Here is a 19,560-nt window from a genome sequence, read left to right as displayed (position 1 = left end):
TTAATTTGCATTTTACAACATACAAACATGACACTATCAAATTGTAGCAAATGAATTCAATTGAAAAATATTTTCAAAATATTTTAAGTAATGGGTTGGAAAATAAATAATGTTATCTAAAGGAAATGCTCAGGTTTTGCTTTTAAGAGGGGCAGTAATACTATCACTGACCTCTTTTCAGTCTTCTGTTCCATAATTTATGTAGAAAAATATACAAGAAACCAATTTTTAGGTAAAGAATATGTTGGGTTTGTAACATTTAACAAATAAAACAGCCTAAAGCAAAACCAAAAAGAAAACAATTATTTTATTTCTGTACATCAAGACTACAAATAGTATTTTAACACTTCATTTATTACCCAAATTAGGAAATTATACATTTTATACTGATACTAGTAAACACCTTAAAACCACTCAGTTTCTCCACATTTAAAAGTATATTGCTGGTTACTGCTTATTAAATACGAAACCCAACAGAGCTTCCAGTGACAGCGAAATAGTAATAGCATAATGTCTGTAAATTCTGATTTGTTATTAGTTATTAAAAACCAGAAAGGATGCACGTTTACGCATCTTATAGTTTGACTTGTAATTATTTTTTTTAATTGAATGCAAATTAAATGTGAACACAAATCTTGACTCAGTGATGTACCTATTATTAGAGAACTGATTCCTTTCATATGAATCCAATTTTTCCCTTGGCAATCAAATTATGTTAAGCAACATGTTCCCACCTACTTGTCTGAGCAGAACTGCTACGAGCCAGATGGATGCAAAAGCTGCTTCGTCACAAAAATAATGAATTAAGATAAGTTTCTACAGCACATACATGGTATTTAAGATGAAGAGAACTGATAGGGAGAAGGAATGTGAACACTGCAGGCTTCAGATATAAAAGATAAAGCCTGATGCTTTGGTTGAAATACTTTTAATAGTTGTTACAAGTATATTTTTTCCAAAGTCATGACTACTGTATGTACTGTGTATGCCATAGGAGATTGATACATTAAAAAAAATCTTTACAGGCACAAAGGAGAGACAGAAACAGAACAGAGAAAAGCATGGATAGTCATATCTGTTTACGACAATGTCCAGCTGATCATGACACGGCCAAACGTAGAACTTAAAAATAATCATGCAAATCCAATTTCTTGAAGATATTTCAGAAAGCACAAATAAAATATCAATGTTATATCTCAGTGCCTGCCATCTCAAGAGATGGTAGTTTAAAACAAATCCATTCTGTTTTAATTGCAACAACTAAGTTTTGTAAACAATTCTACCACATGAGAAAAGATGTGGGGTTATCAGTAACAAGCGTTTTCAATCTCTCAGTTCTGGGATATCTGCAAACATCTACTTCCCTCTGAAGATTTAGAACAGGATGTTAAGACCTCTCTTATCCCAACATGCTGCACTACACACAACTTTATTGCCAGCTTGTAGAATTATTTATATTTGAACAGCACAAAGCCAAAGCTTCATCTTTGGTTAATTTCACTGAGATGTCACTGTTCGTTAAATGTGCTCTTGCTTGGCATAAACACAAACCCCAACCACACTGCACACAGCATTCATTATTTTGAGTCAGAATAAAGCAGTGCCAATGTAAGTTTAATGACACTTAACTAACAAATCATGTATTTAAAAATGAAACCTATTTGAGGGTATCTGATAAGAAATGAGAGCTGCAGAAACCTAGACTGAGTTCCCTTCATCTGCTTGTGTATGGGTGCTGCTTATGGAATAGGCACTGGTTAGTTCCTCTGCAGAGCTTCTGTTTAAACCTCAGTTCAGCTCAGCTCAAATCCAGCAGCACATTCAATGGCGTAAAGAAGTTTGCTCCGCATAAGGTTTTCATCATAAAACTCAGGAAGCTTCAGCAAGTTCATGCAGGTACTGGCAGTGGGTAGCCTGTCTAGGTCAGATCCTCCATTGTGAATGCAAAATGCAGGATATAACTCCTGAAAATACAAAAATAGGAAAAAATTAAGATAGATACACACAGGCTAAAAAATAATTCCATGACAATCCACATAAACTTCTAGGCAAGGAGCAATTAGAATTTAAGTCTGTTTCAATGGCATTTGCAAAGGTTTAAAAAGGTCAGAGGATTTTTTAAACAAAGGGCTGGGGGAAAGCCAACAGATACGGAGGAGCACAAGGTTTAGGCAGTGACATCCATTAGGGATGAATTTATTAAAGGGGGAACTCTATATCCTAATAAAGAGGGTTGGAATGAAGTTGATAAAGTACAGGTAGGAGCTGTGAGGTCAGTCAAATGTAAAAAAAGTCCTATTTAAATATAACATGAAGGCAAGCAACTGAATATTGACAACATGTATAAGTTCTTATATACAAATATTAGAAGTCTAAATACGAAGGTGGGTGAACTAGAGTGTTTGGCATTAAATAAAGATATTGATATACTAGGGATCACAAAAACTTGGTGGAATGAGAATAGTCAATGAGATATGGTAAGGGTATAAAATATATAGGGATGACAGAATAGGTTGCATTTGTGGGGAAGAAGCCCTGTAGGTGAAAGAAAGTAGAGTCAAATAAAGTAAAAATCTTTAATAAATAAAACTGTACCATGGAATCTGTATGGATAGAAATTCCATATTTGAACAATAAGAGTATAGCAGTGAGAATATTCTATCGACCACCTGAGCAGGCTAGTACTGGTGACTGTGAAATGCTCAGGGAGATTAGAGAGGCTATAAAGGCAGAAAACGCAATAATAATGGGGGATTTCAATTATCCTCATATTGACTGGGTACAATGTCACGTCAGGAAAGGATGTAGAAATAAAATTTTCAGACTCATTAAATGACTACTTCTTGGAGCAGCTAGTCCTGGAACCCACAAGGGGGGAGGCAATTCTTGATTTAGTCCTAAGTGGTGCACAGGATCTGGTCCAAGAGATGAATATCACTGAACCGCTCATAATAATGACCATAATGTAATTAAATTTAACACACTTGTAGGGGGGAAAATGCCAAAGAAACCCACCATAGTAGCATTTAACTTCTAAAAGGGGAACTACACAAAAATGAGGAAGTTAGTTAAATGGAAATTAAAAGGAACGGTCACAAGAGTGAAATGCCTGTAAGCTACATGGAAACTTGTTTAAAACACCATAACAGATGTTTAAATTAAATGTAACCCCCAAACAATACTTAAAAATGCCATCATGGCTAAACAACAGAGTTAAAGAGGAAGTTAGGGGCAAAAACGCATCCTTTAAAAACTGGAAGTCAAATCCTAGTGAGGAAAACAGAAATAAACTCTTGCAAGAGTAAAAGTATAATTAGACAGGCCAAAAAAGAATTTGAAAAGCAAATGCTAAGGACACAAAAACTAACAGCAACTTTTTTTTATTTTTTTTTAAATTACATCAGAAGCAGGAAGCCTGCCAAACAGTCAGTGGGGCCACTAGATGATCGAGGTGCTAAAGGAACACTCAAGGAAGACAAGGCTCTTGCGAAGAAGCTAACTGAATTCTTTGAACTGGTCTTCACTCTAGAGCAGGAGTGGCGAACCTGTGGCTCCGGAGCCACATGCGGCTCTTCAGAAGTTAATATGTGGCTCCTTGTATAGGCACCAACTTCGGGACTGGAGCTACAGGTGCCAACTTTCCAATGGGTCAGGGGATGCTCACTGCTCAGCCCCTGGCTCTGCCACAGGCCCTGCCCCTGCCACAGGCCCTGCCCCCACTCCACCCCTTCCTGCCCCCTCCCCTGAGCCTGCAGTGCCCTCACTCCTTCCCCTCCCCGCCAGAGCCTCCTGCACGCCACGAAACAGCTGATCAGGAGGTGCTGATCGGAGTGGCTGCCGGTGGGTGGGAGGCGCTGGGGGCCTGATGGGGGACTGCTGACATATTACTGTGGCTCTTTGGCAATGTACGTTGGTAAAATCTGGCTCCTTCTCAGGCTCAGGTTGGCCACCCCTGCTCTAGAGGATATAGACTCATAGACTTTAAGGTCAGAAGGGACCATTATGATCATCTAGTCTGACCCCCTGCATGCGGAGGAGATTCTCACACCAGAACCATATTTTGTAGGTGACAAATCTGAGGAACTGGCATACATTGAGGTACAGTAACTCCTCACTTAACCGTGTGGTTATGTTCCTGAAAAATGATACTTTAAGTGTAACGATGTTAAGCGAATCCAATTTCCCCATAAGAATTAATGTAAATAGGGGGGGAGTTAGGTTCCAGGGAATTTTTTTTTTGCCAGACAAAAGATATATATATACACACACACAGTATAAGTTTTAAGCAAACATTTTAATACTGTACACAGCAATGAGGATTGTGAAGCTTGGCTGAGGTGGTGAAGTTAGAGGGTGGAAGAGGGTGGGATATTTCTCAGGGAATGCCTTGTTGTTAAATGATGAACTAGCACTCGGCTGAGACCTCAAGGGTAATACACTGTTGTTAATGTAGCCCAGGGGTTCTCAAACTGGGGGTTGGGACCCCTCAGGGGGTCGCGAGGTTCTTACGGGGGGTGGATGGGTCACGAGGTGTCAACCTCCACCCCAAACCCTGCTTTGCTCCAGCATTTATAATGGTGTTAAATATATTAAAAAGTGTTTTTAGTTTATAAGGGGGGGGGGGTCGCACTCAGAGGCTTGCTATGTGACAGGGGTCACCAGTAAAGAAGTTTGAGAGCCACTGATGTAGCCTCACGCTCTACAAGACAGCACAAATGGAGTGAGGAGACATAATAGACACATGACAGTGGCTGCAAACACTCCCTGCGGAAACTGAACAGTGATGATGAACCCACGCTTTCCCACTGGAGCGCACCACTTTCCAAAGTGTGTGTGTGTGTGTGTCTGTGTCTGTGTGTGTGTGAGAGAGAGAGAGAGAGCGCCACACACACCGTTTGTGGGAGAGAGAGACCCATATTGGCCCTTTAAATACGCTGACCCCACTCTAATTACACTGCTTTTTAAAGTACATAAGCAAGTTGAGACAGCAGCTGCTGCCAGCAAGCTCCCTCCGTCCTGAACCCTGTCATGTCCCCCTCTTCTCTGTGGAGATGGGGTACAGGAGTGGGGGGAGGGGGACACCCTGACATCAGCACTCCTCTTCCTCCCCCACCCCCTGCACAGCAAGCAGGAGGCTCCCGGGAGCAGCTCCAATGCAGAGGGCAGGAGCAGCACACGGTAGTGAGGGGAAGGACATCTGAACTGCCCGGCAATTGTTAGCCTGCTGGGCAGCTGTCGCACAGGGAACTAAGTGAGCTGATGGGGGGCTGCTGGCCCACCCTGGTTCCAAGCCCCCACCAGCTAGCTCCAACGATCTGCTCTTCCTGCAAGCAGAGGACAAAGCAGGCGGCTGCCAAACAAAGTTATAAGGGAGCATTGCACAACTTTAAACGAGCATGTTCTCTAATAGATCAGCGACGTAACAACGAAACGACGTTAACTGGGATGACGTTGAATGAGGAGTTACTGTATCACTAGCAGAGGTTTTGGAACAAACTGATAAATTAAACAGTAATAAGTCACCAGGACCAGATGGTACTCACCCAAGAGTTCTGAAGGAACTCCAATATGAAATTGCAGAACTACTAACTGTGGTATGTAACTTATCACTTAAATCAGCCTCTGTACCAGATGACTGGTAGATAGTTAATGCAAGGTCTATTGTTCAAAAAGACTCCAGAGGTGATGCTGGCAATTACAGGCAGGTAAACCTAACTTCAGTACCAGTCAAACTGGTTGAAACTATAGTAAAGAACAAAATTATCAGATACACAGATAAACATGATACGTTGGGAAGAGTCAACATGGCTTTTGTATAGTGAAATCATGCCTCACCAATCTATTATAATTCTCTGAAGGAGTCAAGAAGTATGTGGACAAGGGTGATCCAGTTGATATAGCATGCTTGGACTTTCAGAAACCCTTTGAGAAGGTCTCTCACCAAGGGCGCTTAAGCAAACTAAGCAGTCATGGGATAAAAGGAAAGGTCTTCTCATGGACAAGTGGTTAAAAGATAGGAAAGAAAGGGTAGGAACAAATGGTCAGTTTTCACAATGAAGAGAGGTAAAAAGCAGGGTTCCCCCAGGATCTGTACTGGGACCTGTGCTGTTCAACCTATTCATAAATGATCCAGAAAAGGGGATGAACAGTGAGGTGACAATTTGCAGATGGTACAAATTTACTCAGGACGGTTAAGTCCAAAGCTGACTGATCTCACTAACCTGGGTGACTATATGGCAGATGAAATTCAATGTTGATTAAAGCAAAGTAATGCACACTGGAAAAATAATCCCAACTATACATACAAAATGATGGGGTCTAAATTAACTGTTAATTTAACCACTCAAGGAAGAGATCTTGGAGACACTGTGGACAGTTCTCTAAAAACATCTGCTAAATGTGCAGTGGCACTCAGAAAAGCTAACAGAATGTCAGGAATGTTAAGAAAGGGATCGGTAATCAGATAGTAACTATCATAATGCCACTTTATAAATCCATGGTACACTCACACCTTGAATACTGCGTGGAGTTCTGGTCACCTCGTCTCAAAAAAGATATATGAGAACAGGAAAAGTTGCAGAGAAGGGGTATAGAACAGCTTCAATATGAGGAGAGATTAAAAAGATGGGAATATTCAGCTTAAAAAAAAGAGACGACTGGAGGTGAGGGATATGACAGAGGTCTGTAAAACATGAATGGTATGGAAAATGCGAATAAGGAAGTGTTATTTATCCCTTCACATAACACAAGAATCAGGGGTCACCCAATGAAATTAATAGGCAGATTTAAAACAAACAAAAGGAAGTACTTCTTCATACAACACATAGTCAACCTGTGAAAATCGTTCCCATGGAATGTTGTGAAGGCCAAAAGTAGAACTGGGTTCAAAAAAGAATTAGATACGTTCATGGAGGAAAGGTCCATTAATGGCTACTAGCCAAGACAGTCAGAGATGCAACCCCATGCTCCAGCTGTCTCTCAAACTCCAGCTGCCAGAAGCTGAGACGGGACGACAGAGGATAGATCCCTTGAAATTGCCCTGTTCTGTTCATTCCCTCAGATGCATATGACACTGGCCACTATCAGAGACAGGCTACTGGGACCACTGATATGACCCAGTATGGCTGTTTTTATGTTCCCTTGGTTGCCCTAAAAGCATGCCCAAATAGGTATGGCAAAAAAAAATTCATGGCCATATTGTAGAAAACATAAGGTCTTAAGGTGAATAGCTAGCTAGGTTATCGTTCACGTGCTGTATTCTGCAAATATCTGGTTCCACAGAAACAGTGAAACAGGAAAATTTAAAATATAGTAACATGCAGAAAGAGATCTTTGATTTATTTGCAACTGAGAAATTATTTGCAGAAATCTTAGGTACAATTAAGTATAGGCTCGCCTTACAAAGTCTTCCAAGCATGCACAATTCCTGTCATTTCTCCATCACTAGAATTCGTAGACTTGGAGCTGGGCACTGGAATTTCATGACACTCGTATACTTACTGAAAATGCACCAGTGTTAAGCATTGGGAGCAGAGCTGAGCGATTTTTTTAAAATATTTTTTTTTACTAATAGTTTTCCATAGATAAAAGCATTTCTTGGGTCCTAAAATCTATTCAAGTAGATTTCGGCAAAGGGTTTCAGATGACCTCAAAAAAAAAAAAAAAAAAAAAAAAAAAAAAAGTTTTTGAAAGAATTGAAAAGTTTCATTTAGACTATTTTGAAATGTTTTGTTTAAACTTTTCAATTTGAAATGGTATTTTAAATGGATCTTTGGCCACTTAAAAAACAAAACAAAAAAACCACACACACCAATAAAATATGAAAAACATCTGAAACCACCGATTTGAAATGAAAACTAAAAAGAAGTCCAATCCCTGTTTCAAATCATCTCAAAATGAAACTGTTTTAAGTTTTTGTTTCAACAAAAACTTTTTTGGGAAAAGGATTTGGTCCAAACTGAACAGGAATCTTTTTGTATTTTCAGTTTGCCTGCCTCTCTGCTTGCCCACTTCCTGAACTAAAAAATCCATTATTTGCTCAGCTCTGATTGGAAGCTAAAGACCACCAGCAGTAGTGGGGGCAAGTATAATGGGCTGGGTCCTTGGGCCTGTTCAGCCCATTTTGCATTGCATGAAGTACAAGATTTCTTCTTTGAATTACACTTTTTTGTTATTTTCCTTATTGCTTCATGTTTTTCCTTGATACCCTTATATAGATGAAGATCTCTAACAAAAATAAAAGTCCCTTCTTCCCTTGCTACCAGTCAAATGGATTTTCTATAGAGTTTAGTTAATCAAGTCTTACAAGTTAGAATTTGTATATACATCTAAAATAAACTTTTTCTTTCAAATTCAATTCTCTCTACATTCACATTAATATGTTACCCACATCGTATCAAGCCAAGGCTGGATTAAGGAGTAGCCATGCCACAAATAAAGATTGGTTAAATGATATATTATCATGTGACCATCTGTCTCGGACTACAACCTGAATTTCATACAAAAAACAATGATCAACCGCCTCCTCCTTGGTCCTCAGGTTATTTTTTAGTACAGTTAGAATAGGTAAAATAAATATGGCCAGAAAGCACATACCAAGCACATTACCAAACAACTTAATATTCCTACTGCACATTACAAGTCAGGGCATGTAAATATTATTTTCTTTGCTAAATTCTGACAGTGTGTCTAATGCTCTCCAAGACACACATTAAAGGCAGTTCTGGACCCAAAGACTTTGCAGTCTAAGGTCCTGATCTTTTTGCATGTACTTAACTGAATGCACATAAACATGAGTTGTCCTAATAAGATCAATGGCAGTATGTGCATATGTAAAATTAAGCACATATGTACATTTTTGCAGGACTGGGACCTAAAATTGTCTATTAATGAGACATCATATTTTCCAGACAAGACGCACAATATTTTATTTTAAAGACTATACACTTCTGTGCTTTTTAAGATGCAGAGTACCAATAATATACCACAGAATCATGTAGTTCTAATGTACCTATACATAAAACCAATAAGGAGTCTAATAAGGTAGAAACTAGCCAAATTTGGGTTGGTCTTCTGATATGCTGAGCAAATATCTGAGGTTTTATTTCATGTATAGTTTTCTAATTTCTTTAAGAAATCAAGTTTATCTCACCAAGACAAATGGGGATGCAGAGGACATTTATTTGTTACACCTAATGCTCTGCTTTCATTGGCAAGGGAATATTAATTTCAACAAATGCTTGGCTGAGCTAAAATAGATCATCTGGTTTTAGAAACTGTAAAAAAGCCACCCTAAAGCAGGAGGTCAATGAGATTTTAAGTTAAATTATTGTTTAAATGGAGGCCTTAAAATGTGTTTCACAGCTAAAATGCTGCAATTTTAGGGTTCTTTTCAAAATGCTAATTGAATTTTCCTACTTTAAGCTTTAAAAATGTAAAAAATGAAGTTCTATATTGAAATGTCACGCCAAGGGCACCATTTGTTGCATAATTAAATACTCTACAACGGGAAGCTGCAACAGTTTGGAAGTAAGAAGTATCATCAATTTATTATGTGACCTGATTGGAACTTAACAATTTTCAACCGCACTTTAATGATTTTTTTGTCCGTAACAATCACATTTATTAAACTTATTAAACTTTAATTAGCTTTAGCAAATGTTACTCTGAGTCCGATAATCTGGCACTAAGAGTTCTAATAATTTTTAAATGCTGTAAACCCAGACTGTGCTATTTATAAGCTATGAACTCTGAAACGATCCCTTCTCTTAAATAAATATGAACTATAGCAAAGGTGAAGGTTCCACAATGCAGTACGTACAAGATTTTAGAGTCTGAGCGCTAATGATTGTGTTCTTAATAGCAAAATTTAATATCTATTTTAATACAACTATAGAACAATTAATTACTGAGAACATTTTGCATTAATTTCAACCCTCAACATATTGCAAGCTTTTTTTTATAACAAACTCTCATACTCATTTGACTTATTTGACTGCTAATAATACTTAGCACTTACAGTACATAGTGCTTTTCATCTTGAGAGCACTGTACAAACATTAATTATAGGCTACCACTATATGAACACTCATGCCAATAGACATTGCCTATTCCCTTTTCCGGTATTCATTTACAACATGAGGGCACCTATAAGGGCCTTAGCAGCTAGCACTAGATTGCTGGGGCACAGTTATGAGCAGCCCAACTTCTCTTGGGTGGCTGGTGAGCCCCATGATGCCAATGGCATACCCTACTTGGTAGGGGGCTACTGCTAGCCAATCCATGCACCCCTCAAGTGCTGGAACTGGCTGGTGCTCAGTGCTGCCCACATAAAAAAAGCAATATTTTTTGCTGTACTTCCTACTGCCAGAGTAGCTGAGTGGGGCGTGGCTTGTAGTTCAGTTCTATAATTAACTCCAACTCCTTGCTGATGTGTTTGATCATGATGCCCTTGACATAGCTATTCTAGCCCACCCATTCTCCTCTGGCACAGCACAGCCCCCGAGCTACTCTCCTGCCTTTCACACATGACCCAGTCACACATGGGTTCTAAAGCCTCTCCTTGAGCACTGACCTCTTTGGATTCACATCTTTTCTTAGATCTCATAGGCTGCTTCAGTGCTTGGCCATTCTGTACCTCCTGCTTTTGCTGACTGGTCTCCCTCCCTCCCCTTTATTAGAAAGGCAAGTGGCAATTTGGTGCATTTCTCTCTCTCTCTTATTATGTTTTTTCCTTTGGTGTATGGCCAGTTTTAATTGTGTCCTGTCCTCTACACCTTAGGTCTCATCTCCTGTGAGTCTAATCTCTGCTTTCACTGGCACCATCTGGACTGGTCTTGAGACTAGAATAATGTAGCAACTAATTTCCCATCCATAGGTGCATACAATTGGGGGTATTGACAGCAGTGTTTGAGGGCTTTTCAAATAACTGACCATATATGAGGAGTCTCACTGGATACCTTGCTATCATCCTGGTGTGCTTGAGCCCTGATCTGAATACAACAGATGAGGGGGACAGCCCAATACCACGCATGATATGAGTTTCAAATGATCACACATTGTAATTATCACATACTGTGTAGTATATGCCACATGTATGGGTAAAAATAAAGTAAAATAAACATTTTGTAAGTGCAGCTAGTAATGCTGCTTCCCCTTACAGTTGCCCAACACTTCCCACTATACGACCCTGCTTCAGTTACTTATAATTTAGCATAAATGGTTGGTTTGGCAGAAATTTTACATGCTGTGTATAACATAAGAACGGCCATACTGGGTCAGAACAAAGGTCCATCTAGCCCAGTATCCTGTGTTCCGACAATGGCCAACGCCAGGTGCCCCAGAGGGAATGAACAGAACAGGTAATCATCAAGTAATCCATCCCCTGTTGCCCATTCCCAGCTTCTGGCAAACAGGCTAGGGACACCACCCCTACCCATCCTGGCTAATAGCCATTGTTGGACCTATCTTCCATGAATGTATCTAGTTCTTTTTTGAACCCTGTTATAGTCTTGGCCTTCACAACATCTTCTGGCAAGGAGTTCCACAGGCAGACTGTATCTATCTCAGGCTGAATGTTTTGGAGCGTTTCAGCCACAATGGTTCAGCCATTGCTGAGTACGAGGCCAGGGAAAATTATGTTGTTAAAAAATTCTTACAACCATTTTGTTAAGGTGTTCTAGTATCACCATGCCTTAGAGAAAGCCCTTAACATTTAGCAGAGTAGTTGCCCTGGTATCAGTGATGTGCTTTTTGCTTTCTCCATGAAAATATGCCAGAATCTGGGCAGTTACAAGCCTCTGAAAAATCAGTTTTCACATGTTCAGTAGAGACTTAAGTTTGGCAGATCAATTCTTTCAAGATACCGTCTGCACTGAGCATGCTACAGCCCAGGACTGAGCAAAACTTTTCCTGCAATTGCTCCTTCTAGCCCAGAGGTGGGCAAACTACGGCCCCCGGGCCGGACCGTCCTGCCTGGTCCTTGAGGTCCCGGCCGGGGAGGCTAGCCCCTGGCCCCTCCCCTGCTGTCCCTCCTCCCCCGCAGCCTCAGCTCGCCATGTTGCCAGCGCTCTGGGTGGCGGGGCTGCGAGCTCCTACCGGGCAATGTGGCTACGAGAACCGCCGGCTTGCTCCGGTGCTCTAGACTGCGTAGTGGCGTGGCTGGCTCTGGCCCGGTGGCGCAGCTGCCAGTACTGGTGCTCTGAGCAGCATGGTAAGGGGGCAGGGAGTCCCGGGGGGCAGTCAGGGGACAGTTGAATAGGCATGGGAGTCCCGGGGGCCTGTCAGGGGGCAGGGATGTGGATAGGGGTTGGGGCAGTCAGGGGACAGGGAGTAGGGGGGGTTGGATAGGGGTTAGGGTCCCGGGGGGCAGTTAGGGACTGGGGGTCCCGGGAGGGGGCGGTCGGGACAAGGAGCCGGGGGGGGGGGTTGGATGGGTTAGGGTTCGGGGGGGCAGTCAGCTTTCCCTACCCGGCACTCCATACAGTTTCGGAACCCCGATGTGGACCTCAAGCCAAACAGTTTGCCCACCCTTGTTCTAGCCACATCTGGCTCTGGAATTGGGAACAGGGAGACTCTCCTGCACTCTCAATGCTCCCCTGCTACTGGCACTCAGGCAAGTGAGGAGGAGAACGCAGTCACACACCCATGCAGAGAGGTCAGGGGAAGCAGAGCCAGTAGATGTTGGATAAGGAAAGAGGTGGAGGAGCTGAAGTGGGGATGGGTTGATAGAAGCAGTGAGGGACAGATGAGAAGGGCACAGCGGAAGAAGGGTCTATATAGCCATTTGAGAACACTTCCCTGCAGAATATGGAACTGAAAACAGCGGTCCTCAGTTTTCACATTATTCTGCTGTCAGCAAAAAGCTGTGAAACCCATTGGCAAAGTGTCTCCCACCTCTGTCTCTAGTGACTGGATCCACATAGCAGATGACAACTTACTACTGTTATCAGTTAACTTGATTACTTCAAGTGTAAGAGGTATATGCTGTGGATCGAAGCATCTGAACACTGCTAATGACCCAAGTTAGGAGTCAATATGACTCTACATATGGAATGTGTTTTTTCCAGATGTTTTAAAATTAGGAAATAACATAAAAAAAACCCCATGTTAGGTTGCAAAGCCAAACACACAAAAGTTAGGAAATCCCAGAATTAAGGCTGCTTGTTCAACCTTAATTTAACCCTTTGTGCATCATGATACGGTCTTTAATTACAGGTTTCAGAGTGGTAGCTGTGTTAGTCTGTATCAGCAAAAACAACGAGGATTCCTCGTTGTTTTTCTTTAATTACATGATCACATAAGTTTTCCACAGGATCCTGGCCTCATTCAGTGCGCAGGGTTGTATAGTGAATGAGGCAACCGATTACAGGATTAAGGAAATCCTCATGATTTCATGATTAAAGAAATTGAATGCTACCCTAGAGAAGTAGATTCCTTACCTGGACAAGTCCCTTAAAACAAACTTTTCACAGTTGGTCACTAATTGTGAATTCCTCAGGTTTCCAATGTGAAACACCCGGTGCCAGATCTGCAGAAGTGCTGAGTACTTACAGCTGCAACTAAAAATTGACTGGAGCTGTGCTTTGAACACACAAAGTGCTATAAAAATGTGAAGTAGTTTGAAAAAATCAAGTGCTAGGTGAGCACTGTAACAAGGGCTTCTCCCCAGCTTAAGGACTCACTGCCATGACCACAGTCCCTTTTATGCAGTTTTACTGTCCAAACAATGTCAAATCAACTAACATACAGTTCCTCAACTTACCCCAGGCTACAGCTCTCAGAGGTTTTCGCCCTTTTAGTTCTCAGGTTCCATCTGCTTCCCCTTCAGGGAACTCTGGCAATCCTGCTGCTCCAGGTTCCCTAGTCCCAGAGAGCAGGCAGTGAGGGCCCCTTTTCCACTCTCTCTGCCCCTTTCCTGACTGGCTCACAGCTTGACTCACCCAGGCTCGCCCTCTCTATACCTAGGTGCCCTCTTTTACAGCTCAGCTGGGGTCACGTGGCCAGTCACAGGTGCACTGGCCCTGCTCCCTCTTAAAGGGCTAGTATCACTCTGTGACAAAATTCTCAAAATTAATGGAAAATTTTGACCTCTCTCTCTCTTAGTGTCTCAGTTCCCCAGCTGCAAAATGGGGAAACCAACAGCACCATCAAATCTCACAGAAGTGTTGGGAGAATAAATGTATTAATATTTGTGAAGCACTCAGATACTACAGTGAGAGCATCACAGAAAAAATGTCCACGAGGAAATGAATAATTCTAAATTCATTAGAATTATTCACTTCCTTGTGGACATTTCTAAGATGGGGCTTGTATGGAGTGCCTGGAACCACACACTGAATGGTGATCAAAAGAAATATTAAATAATTACTCATTCACTGAGTGGGGCAGAAGTCCTGGGGAAAAAATAGTATGTGATCATGTAATAAAAGCCCATATCATAATGCATACACACAAGAGGACTGAATTAAAGTTGCACAGGCAACCTCAATTCTGGCACTTCCTAACTTCTTAGTGCTTGACTTTGAAACCATACAGTTCTTTTACCATAGGTTTTTTAGATCTAATTTTAATATATCATGTATGGTGAAAGTGTGCAGAACTCCAAATATATTTTCCTCATCTCCATGCTGTTGCACTCATCTGAACTGCATAATATTCTTATTTAAAATAATGTTAAAAACTGCTCTAGAAATATTTATTTAGCGAGAAAATTATCTCACTCACAACCCTAAATAGAAATAAGTACAGATGTTTTGTAATCTAATAGTGATAAGAACTGCAATACTTGACACAGAACTTGCATTCATCTGCCGTTAGTACATATGCCTATATTTATCCAGTAAACATGAAAAATGACTTACCACTCCATTGCTAGTTAAATATAACCTCAAATTGCCTTATAATGTGAAATGTTATTAATTGTATAGCCCAAGAGTAAGTTAATTCAGCAATACATCTAAGATAAGAGCGAAAGAGAGCAATATATCAAAGTGTTATTTGAAAGTGATTGTCTGCACTGATGACTGTCTATACATTCCAGATAGGCACAGATTTGTATTAATTTGTTAGACAGAACAGTACTATAGTGCTTGACAACATATTTACTATTACTGTACTACTACGCTGACATTCAACCGTCTATTCTTTACAATATATTCACTAAAGACAAGCACTGAACATTCCCAAACTTCTAGAGGAATTGGAATCCAAAGCCAGATTTAGGTCAGAATTGCTTCTATTACAACAGAGCAAACCAAAACCACTGGTCTGAACATCTCTGAAGACATTTTAAGATTGAGATCTGCACAGACCCATCACTAATATTTACAAGTGGCAGATAAACATTTTCTCCACATTCAGACTCTATTGCAAATAGCAGTCTAAGAAAAGCTACTTGTTAGCACAATATTTGGATGATGGGTAATGAAGTATAAGCAGATAAATGATATTCAAAAGGAAACATGAGAAATATGTTCCTGGATTCAAATGCTGATGGGTTTTAGTGGATATTGATATATCCTAAATCCTCTTCTATTTCTGAACACATTCAAGCTAAAATCAATCTGTTCCCTGAAACTGATGGCAATGCTGCTTTATGTACACTATTAATCGAGATGAGATGCAGTAAAAGTAGTGCAGCAAGCATCCTTCACAGCAAAGTACAAACATTTTTAATGATGTTAAAGTCCCACTACCCACCTAAAGGAACTCTCCAGTCAGAATGCATGAATCTGAAATAATGTTTCACAAAAATATTTGTAAGCTATATGATTAACTATACTCATTATGCACATTTGCAAATGTTTAAGTAGCAATTGTGGTTATAAACAGACTTTTTTCTTGCGTTTTCTTAATTCCCAAAGATATAAATGTCCATATTTTAAACCAGCCAGTTTGTTTCTGTGATAATTGGATACTACTAGTAGTCTGGACAAGCACTCTAATCAAAGCCATGTAATTAATTTTAATCAAAATTCAGCAAGGTGTGTACCTTAAAACCCAACAGAGGAGGTCGAGAACAGCTTGTTACAAACTTGAGTAGTTTGCGTTTCTCTTCATCAGTGAAGCTTTCCACAACTCTCCAAAATATTTTAATTACAGGATGGTCTGCAGTGTATCCACCTATAATACAATTTTAAAACATTTTAAAAGAAAAATCAGTTTTATACAATACGCAAGTAGACAAACTATTTTTAATACATCATTTTAGAGACTATCCTATCAGTTCTAGTCAGGTTGAAAGAAATTAAAAGCATCATGCCAATTCATCTGATTTGCTGTTCACTATCACCTGCATGCCTCTTTGGACATTAGTTTCACAAACTTCTCCCTTCCTTAGTATCTTTGTTTTGCATCATTTTCTTCCAGTCCTATTAATTGCACTTTTCCAGGATGAATCTCATTTTAAAAAAAAATTCTGGCTCCCTTTGCAGTAACACTACTAGTAACAATTCTTTTAAAGGAAAGTAAAAATAATTGAAAAAAAAAATGAAAAATGATAATATTGAAAGCCTACTGACAGCAATAGCTAGGATATTCAAAGGTAGCCATTTATACAATCATAATATGCTTTTATACGGCTATAATTGAATATTCATTGGTAGAAAGAAAAAAGATTGATTGTACTTTGGTACTAATGAATTGACAATGCACAGAATTGCCATGCAATGTGTGATTTAATTTGTCTTTTTATAATGGAAGAACATTTCACTGCACAAAATACATTCCTGGACTTGGGTAAAATCATAATATGCAAGAAAACTTCGCTGTGCAGAATACTGAGAAAAGCATTTCTTTATGATTAAAATGGAGATTCAAAGAATTACTCAGAAATAAAATACTTTTAGCAGACTTAAAATATTAATTCAAGACATCTTTTCTGAGATGGGTATGAGACAAATGAGCATGATAAATGGGTTTGAACCAAATTTGTTTAGTCATTTTCACAACTGATTATGCAATAATTATTATAAAGAGGTAGGACAGAAAGAGTAATGGGAATGGGTGAGTATGACTGTATATTTCCTATAAATCAATATACCCAGGAAAGGGTGAATACAATACAGACAAAATCAGTTTTTAAAATGTGCATTGACATTTATGTATCGTCCAATTCTGCAACCCTGAGCAAAGCCTTTCACTGAGGACTAGTGTTTTCAATGGGTAGCTCGCATATTAAGGGCGGAAGAATTATCCCTCTTGACTCCTTCAACGGTAAGTATCTGAACGCGTTGGTTGAAACAGAAATCTAAAGTCACTTGGGTCCTTATTGTCAGAGCTGTTGAGCCTCCCAACTCCTATTGAAGTCAAAGAAAACTGCAGTGCTCACTTATTTATACCTAGGTACCTAAACATGGGTTTATCTGTGTAACTCTAGTTACCCACATTTGATAAATCTGATCTTATTTTTTCCAACCCTCTTAAATTCAGGGAATCCAAAGGCCTCTCATTTTGAGAGCCTTGCCACTGACATCAAAAGGGCAAGATTGGGCTCTATCTCCTCTTCTAAGATGATGCTTTAGGATGAAAACAGAGAATTTTTTTTTTTAATTCTTTATTTGTGAATCAGCCATGATAGCTCATTTGTGTAGTTGTGATATACTTGCCTGAATAGTTTGTGAAGGATTTAAGGTCATCCAGACTAATGGGAACCTGGGCACCAGAAATCAAAACCTGCATGTGGTGAAAATTAGATGATTAGATTTGAAGTAGAAATTGAACAATTTTTTCAGTTTTGAAATCATTATTAAGCAAACGCTTCTCCAACATAGCTAAACAGAAGTACCTGTATTTCTTGCTGATCAAACATCCTAAGACATTCGAGGTTAACAACATTGGCAAGACCCTGTCGAAATGCAAGGCAATGTTGTCTAATCTGTTTGTTTAGTCTGTAGTCTGCTACAAGATGGATGTAGGCTATTCTGTTTGCACTGGTGACAGGAATATCCTTTCCACCTGGCTTCAGTTCAACCACCTGTAAACATAAAAATATGTATTTGTTCATAATCCTGGTAAAAACACTAATTCTATATATTGCACGTAAATGGAAAACTTATGCTTCCAAAAATGAGCCACAGAAAACTCAAGGACATGACTTACATACTTGAAAATAACAAACATATTATAAAATCATTGAAATTGGAGAAAAGAATATCATGAGGCTGTATTACTACATATTGATATATATATAGGAGTACAAATTGTGGTATAAGATATGAGGTATCACAGGACCTGATTTTTCAGCCCGACCTCCAGTTGTGCTTGTGTAAAACTGGGTATACATACATATATACACACCTGTGCCTAATTACCATAAAGTAATTGGGGCTGGGAGGTGTCAGAAACTCCACTTCTAGGAAGAATGTAGGTGTAAAATACTAAATAGAGTATTATGAATCAGCTAGAGCAGTGGTTCTCAAACTTCATTGCACCGCGACACCCCTCTGACAATAAAAATTACTACATGACCCTCAAGACCAAAGCCTGAGCCTGCCCGAGCCCCACTACCCCAAGGGGGGGGGGGGGAAGGGAAGGAGGCAAAGCTGAAGCCCAAGGGCTTCAACCCCAGGCGGGAGGCCTGTAACCTGAGTCCCAATACACAGGGCTGAAACCCTCAGGCTTTGGCCTCAGGTGGTGGGGCTCGGGCTTCAGCTTCGTCCCTGGGCCTCAGCAAATCTAAGACACTCCTGGTGATCCCATTAAAATGGGGTCGTGACCCACTTTGGGGTCCCGACCCACGGTTTGAGAACCATTGAGCTAGAGACTGATGGCAAAATCCTGAGCCTGTTAAAGTTCATGGGAGCTTTGCCATTGACTTCAGTGGGGCGAGGCTTTCACCATGGATATTTATCCCTGGGAACAGGAGTAGCTTCCACAAGTGTATGAATCTCAGAGTTCCCCTCAGGAAGCAGTTAAAAAGGCTCAGTTTGGCTGGACTGTGCTGTTCTAGCTTAACTGTTTGGTAAAGAGAACACTGGTACTAGTGCATTCTGCAACATCACATTACAATAAGGAAATCCCAATTCCTGCTGGCCAAAAGTAACGATTTTGATATAGGCCTGATTTAGAGAGATGTTGAGCACCCACAACTCTAACCTAAGTGAATGGGAGTTGTGGGTGTTCAACATTTCTCTACATCAGGCTTATATCAAAATTGTGAAGTGATGAAAAATTATGGGCCTGATTTTTCAGAGATGCTGAGCATCCACAATTCCAACTTAAATGAATGAGAGTTGTGGATGCTCCGCATCTCTGAAAAAACAGGCCCATAATTTTTCATCATATTGAAAAGAGAAGGTTACTCACCTTGTGCGGTTACTGAGGTTCTTCGAGAGGTTTCCCCTTGTGGTATGAAGTGAGTCCTGGCGCCGTTGATTGCAGATTTTCGGTAGCAGTGTCTGGTTGGGGGTGCGCAGTAGCAGTCTTGTGGCACTACTGGTGCCTCATCTAGCACGCACACGCCCCAACCCCTTCAGTTCCTTCTCTACCATTGAGTGTTTAGCTTGTACTCTGAAGTAGAGGGGAGAAGGGTGAGTAGTGGAGCACCCACAAGGGGACACA

The 19,560-nt window shown here is 40.3% G+C and overlaps 1 protein-coding gene across 1 annotated transcript in view; it reads right to left on the bottom strand.

Annotated features, from left to right (window-relative positions):
- Positions 1–287: 287 nt before the first annotated feature.
- UBE3C (ubiquitin protein ligase E3C) overlaps positions 288–19,560 on the bottom strand; it is a 172,590-nt gene continuing 153,317 nt past the window's right edge. Inside the window, exons 20-23 of the mRNA XM_034760009.1 lie at positions 17,786–17,974; positions 17,607–17,673; positions 15,992–16,122; positions 288–1,964 (exon numbers count right to left, since the gene is read on the bottom strand). Coding sequence (XP_034615900.1) covers positions 1,794–1,964; positions 15,992–16,122; positions 17,607–17,673; positions 17,786–17,974 — 558 coding nt within the window. The 3' untranslated portion in view covers positions 288–1,793. The remainder of the gene's footprint in view (positions 1,965–15,991; positions 16,123–17,606; positions 17,674–17,785; positions 17,975–19,560) is intronic.

Source organism: Trachemys scripta, chromosome 2, assembly GCF_013100865.1.
Source record: "Trachemys scripta elegans isolate TJP31775 chromosome 2, CAS_Tse_1.0, whole genome shotgun sequence".
Lineage (NCBI taxonomy): Eukaryota > Metazoa > Chordata > Testudines > Emydidae > Trachemys > Trachemys scripta.
This window is presented reverse-complemented; position numbering and strand designations above follow the sequence as displayed.